The 6,000-nt window shown below is 45.6% G+C and overlaps 1 protein-coding gene across 2 annotated transcripts in view; it reads left to right on the top strand.

Annotated features, from left to right (window-relative positions):
* The first annotated feature begins 2,601 nt into the window (after positions 1-2,601).
* UBXN8 (UBX domain protein 8) overlaps positions 2,602-6,000 on the top strand; it is a 235,495-nt gene continuing 232,096 nt past the window's right edge. Inside the window, exon 1 of one of the 2 annotated variants that reach the window (XM_069235637.1) lies at positions 2,602-2,787. In XM_069235637.1, the coding sequence (XP_069091738.1) occupies positions 2,700-2,787 (88 nt within the window). In that variant the 5' untranslated portion in view covers positions 2,602-2,699. The remainder of the gene's footprint in view (positions 2,788-6,000) is intronic. The other variant, XM_069235628.1, reaches the window with a different exon arrangement.

The following is a 6,000-nucleotide window of genomic DNA, read 5'->3' as shown; positions in this document are numbered from 1 at the left end:
CATCAAGTGTTCCTTCCGCTGACGTAGACGCCACCACCTGTTTGATCTGCAGAAGGAGGAAAAACATCATCATCATCAATGATGAGGTGCATCGCCCAAACACCCAAGGAGCACAGCACCACCTGAGTAGAGACAGTCAGCAACAAGAACCGACGCTAACAAGGCATGTCTGGCAACGTAGAAACTTATCATCTGAACACCTGCCATGAGCCCCGTGAACTGGACACCTGCTGGTGAGAGCAGACCAGCTCATTTGGACCATCCACCCTTGGGGTTGCACAAGACTTGGACGTGGCCCTGTTGGGAGTTCAGAGAGACTCCTTTGGCGTGGCCTACGTTGACCCGCACAGCCCACGCAGTCCCGCCGCAATCCAGGGACAAGGGCCTCCAACGAATTCCTGTGAGAGTGGAATCTTGCTGAGAGAGAATGCATCTGAGACAGCTCCACGTCAGGCATCCGGAAGCACGGAGGTCTCATATCGAGAGACTGGTCACCTGAAGACTTTGCACTATCGCCAGAGCACCTGAGTCCAGAGGGCTCGAGCAAGCGGACCCTGCATCAACCACCCTTGTGGCTCCATGCAAGACTCGGATGTGGTCCCGTAGGCTGTTCCTCTGAGACGTCTTTGCTGGGCCTGAGATAGGCAAGCACAGTCCACACAGTCCTGTGGAAGCCCGCGAAAGGGCCTAGAGGAGACTCCTGCTTGATGGAGGTCTGGCACGAGAGGGAAGACTGCCGCTGCTCGGCCACTGGACTCCCAGGTGCCCCAAGCCGTCACGTCATCTGCAGTCTTAGGAGGTAGACAATCTCCAGAGCAAGAATGCCATCCAGAACTGTGTACAGTGGACTCCTCACTGCTCCAGATGCACCCGCATCAGAAACTGTAAATAGACTTTGACCACATGAGCCCAGGCAGGACCGTATCAACAATATCCAGCGAACTGTGAGGTCGTGGATAAGCGACTGAAGTATCTGGACTTCATCCACACAGTGTTCGTGCCCAGCTGTACCTGGTTAAATTATGGGCTCGTGCTGAGGTGTCCGGGTGCTCTCAGCTGCACCATGTCCACTCAATTCTGCAGTCTGCCTTTTCGAGGCCCAGAGACTGATTCTGGTGCTTTGTTATTGTTTCTTTTACAGGTTGGACTTTTGTTTGGTTCCTCAATAAAGTTTGGGAGGGATGTAGAGTCCAGCTGGACTCGTTCTAGTGTTTCTGCCAGCCACTCTGCTGAGGGCTGGTCTTACATGTGCACCCCACAGCCACCCAACACAGGCGTCACCAGTCAGGTGACCCTGCCAATAAAAGGGGCTGGGCGCACGTGCCTGAGGCCAGTTAGTAATACCCTACCACTGTGTCTGCGTCACGTTACTTCCCAGCATGAGGGCCTAGGGCCCCATACCACAAAGAGGAGTCCCTGAAGTGATGCAGATGGTGTCCCACGTCGGCTGTCGGGTTACAGTGTGTCAGTGGTACAGGAAGACCACCAACAAGCCTTGGCAAATGCAAAAGAAGAGGAAGGCAAGCTTCAAGGCTGAAGAGGACCAGCAAGGCCCAGGGGACTCGACCGAAAGAGGGGAGTCCTGGGTGAACTTCAGCAATCGGGAGAGTCACCAGAAGAGGATTCAGCCCCCACTGGCAGCAGGCACAGCAAGTCGCAGTGAGGCCCACTCAGCACACCTGAAGAGGAGTCCCATGTCCCTGGAGCCGCAGAGAGGAGACTGTGCTTGGCAGGAAGAAGTGCTTTGTGCTGGGGCTACACGAAGCCTGAAGATCCCTAGGAGCAAGAGCAAACAAGCCTTGGTAGCTGCAACAGCACAGGCAAGGGCTTAACGTCTGGGGGCCTGCCATTGCAGCCTATGTGAAAAGGTGCATGCACTCTTTCAGCACAGGTCACTGCACCAGGTCACTGTAAGTCACCCCTATGGTACGCCCTCCTAGCCCAGAGGGCAGGGTGCCACCACGCTGCGGTTGCAAAATGCATGGGAAGACGACTCCAACTTCCTTCATCGCCAGTTTATTGAGTGCCGCAGTGAGGGGTTGTGAAGCGTGCTGTGCATAAAACATACATGGGTACTTGAGTTATGTCAATGGCCACGAGGGCTGTAACCCCGGCCTCATTTTTAAATCTCATGCCTACATCATATGCGTTTCCGCCATGTCCTGAGGGCAGGGCGTACCGCCACAATCCGCCTGTTGGCATGTAACAGGTGGATCAGTCCATCGCCAACATAACAATCTGCAGCTCGTCGCAGAAGACAACAAGCAATTATGCGGTCCCATCACTTGGCGTGTGTATTGACCTAGGGCTGTAAATATGAAATGGTATGTCAAAAATAAAAAATAACGAACAAAGTTGACTTAAAATGAAAAAACTTTTTTTAAATATAGTAAATAAACACACCCTTAAAACGACCATTTGCAACTCCGTTTCATATCAATATTACAGTTTTTATCTTATATCAGCAGTATTTCAGAGAAAACCAGCCGTTACAAGATGGCCGCCGGGTGCGTTTACAGAGTTCTCAGTTCACACATTCTCTGGTTTTGCGTGTTGTGGTATGACATGATTATTGCTGTCCAGTCCTCTGTTTTTGTTTAAGGGTGCGGTGTCACGCGACGTGAGGTGAGGTGGCGAAGAGCCTGAGCGCTAGTGGCCGAGGGACACACCCCCATCAGACGGACGGGTAGCTGCCAGGGATGGCACTGTGCAGTCGCACTCTGCTGTTGGTGACTATTGGTACCATTGCATTCCTGTACCTGGGTGTCTCGAGGCGCCACGAGCTAGGTAACTTCATTCCCGTGTCCACGTACTGCCTGCTATTCGTCTCAATGGTCTTGCTACAGTACAGGTGGATGCATTACGGAAGTACACAGCAGAAGGTGTATTAGACGTGTCTTACTTCACGTTTCAGTTTAAGAGATCTGCATCTAATTATTTTATTTAAACTTTCTTCCCCCTTTCTAAAAACATTTGCGGCACGCTCAGGCATTGGAAAGCTTTTTTTAAGTATCCGACTGAAAAGACAGGTGTGCTAGTTTTCACCTCTTCACTAAAAAACACAGCCAGCAGAGTCTGCCTTGCAGACTACAGAGCTTGTAACCTGTCAAAATTCAGATCAGCACCAAACCATGGTTACTACGCTCCTTCAGATTTTAAATTATACAATTATATTCGTAAATCATTTCCCAAAGAAGTATTTGAAAACCAGATTTTGTTTTTAAGGTTGCATGTCAAACCGGAGACGCTTCTCGACAGCTATTAATCTCGAAGGTTACCGCTCTGCTGCATTGTGGTTTCTGCTCTTCTCCAAAGACTTCGTGTCGCCCTGTGCATGTGCAAATTACATCTCCATGCTACTCGGATTCTGATTGTGTGATGCACATGCAGGAAAAAACAGCGGTACATTGTACTGTCTCAGTTACACAGTTGCACCACTCCAAGCCTCCCTGCCTGTCTCATATCTGTGAAAAGCAGTGGCTTCTCTGTGGAAGTGGATCCGTTTTATCTCCTATGCTTTAAAAAAATCTGAGAGAATTGTTTTTTCCCCCCCACAAAGCAGAAAAATTGAACACACAAGCTCAACATTTTAAAATTAAGCCTGCTATTCTTGTGGGTGGTGTAATTAGCTAACGTGCATTTTGCACAGCGCACGTTAATCAGTAGTTGAACCTTCTTGTTCTTACGTACCCAAACATTCCTCTCTCCTGCCCTTGTACTTGAAACAAACCTCTCAAACGGATCAATTTGCCTTGAGGTTGAAATCATATGTGTACGTGTGTGATCCATTGCAAAAAAGTGGAATGAGCCTTCATTATACCACTGCTACATCTAGAGGAATTACACTTTGGGGGTGAAGAATATTCTAAGAGAGGCCAAGCCATCTAAATGCGGGAAACATGAGACACTTGGCTAATTTGTATTTCATGCACAAAGACACTCCGTAGTTAAAAAATTGAAGAATTGATCATATGTGTTCATCAGGCCTCACGTCTACATTCTGAATGAAAGCCAAACAGCTAAACCCCTTTTTCACATTATTAGAAAAAAACGGGTTGCATACTAATTACTTGTCGAGGTACAGTAATCATATCAATATTTAAGTGGGGGGGAGGCAAGTGACCCTGAAAAACATTCACTTGATTCCCTATTAGATGGGATCACCAAAGTGTATTCTAAGTTAGTGCTTTTCCCTTAGATTGAGTGGGTAGAGAAAAATATTTTACTCATGGAGGAGCAGTGGGGATTTTGAGAAGGACATTCTAAGCTGATTATTGTTTTGCTCTATGAGCTCTTACCTGGTGGTTGGTAGCAGGAAAAGTATACTGTTGTTCTGTCAGCTTCTGCGATGCATTTAATTTCATGCATTGGGCCATTATATGTTGCTTCTAAGATCATTCAGGGACTGTTATCAATGTTTTTGTGAATGCTATCCAGTTAGAATTTACAACATGTGAAAGCGGATCTAAAGGGAATTACATCACTGTTAAAAACTGGCTCAATCAAGGCTGCTTAGTAGCACACATTTTGTTTGACTCCTGTTTCACTGACCTTCCATTGTCTTTTTAATACTTTGGCCTACGTGGATGATCTGGTGACTTATATCGGAGTAGGACTGCAGTCAAATATGGATGTAATATAAAGTGTCCGTTCTGCCGATAAATTAATTCTTACTTCACAGAAAACAAAAGTACTATGCCTCAGTAAGACAAAACTTAAAATTAGTCATTGCCTCACTGGATTGCAATTAGATATGGTGAGAGTCTATAAATATCTAGGTATGACCTTCAGTTAAGCATTGAATTGAAGAGGTATTTTGTCCATTCAGTACCATCAACCACCTTTCGAAACTTCGTCACCCTTCAAAACATTTTCACACCCATTGACAACAATGCTATCTACTACTACTCTCACCTGACTTCAAATTCCTTGGAGGCTTGATAGAGGGAGGGGTGTGATTTGGTAGAGTTTTATCGTACTGGTTAAGTCACTGGACCCTCTTTTGAAGGTTATAACCATCTTTCAATTTTCAGCTCAAATATATTTATTTGACCCCATTAGTTTAAGGGGAAACTAAAGGTGTGTCCTGTATTAAAAACAGCAAATATCTTTATACCAGTCCTAAATATTTGGAATTTGTAACATTGCAATGCAGAGGTCTACTTATGGTTAGTGACCTTTAACCATCTAATTTGATAACATTACATTTTCGTGTTGGAAAAATGTGATATGTGCTTGTAGCTGCATTGTAAAAGATTCTCAAGGCGCCATAAGTTTATTCATCATTTTGACTTCATGTGTTACTGCAGGTTGCAGATAAAGGCCAACAAGAGCCAGACATTGTATGCTCATTTTACAGGAGCTAGATGTAGCCACTCATCCTGGAGAGGGGTACGGAGTCAAGGATAACCAGTAACCGAGGGAACACACATAATGGACATTCAACACCATGATATCAGTCTGATGAGACACCAGACCAAACACCCAAGGAGAGAGAACAGACAGGTTACTACACAGACAGCCTTTCTTTCATAACACCCACGTAAGTATTCCCCACAGGCTTCTAGGCGTGCAACTGTGACACATAGGAAAAGGGGTTCAAAGAATAAAACGCTGTCTCTCTTTCAGAAACACACCCTGAGAACTTCTTACTCGGGAACTATATACACATGAACTATATATGTCAAGACAATTGAAACCAAACTGAATGTACAAAAGGCTCAATCTGTCGAGGCAACGGAGTGTACAACACAACCTTAGCCATTCCACCTCATTAAAGTTTATCGACATTTGTCATTTAACGTTGAACTTATGAATTTGATTGTTTTGCAGTTCATGAAATCCAACTGAATAGTTGGTAAAGAACACTGAATTAAAACGTTTGGGAATGCAACATGACTTTTAAGCTATATTCTTGTTTTGCACGTGGGTATCTAACATTTTTCACAGTACAAGAGCATGCACTTGGAAGTGCATTCTGTACTTTCTTAAGAAGAATTT

This window comes from Pleurodeles waltl, chromosome 1_2 (assembly GCF_031143425.1).
Source record: "Pleurodeles waltl isolate 20211129_DDA chromosome 1_2, aPleWal1.hap1.20221129, whole genome shotgun sequence".
In the NCBI taxonomy this organism is placed as follows: Eukaryota; Metazoa; Chordata; class Amphibia; order Caudata; family Salamandridae; genus Pleurodeles; species Pleurodeles waltl.
Note: the sequence above shows the minus strand (reverse complement) of the source record. Positions and strands in the feature narration are given on the sequence as shown.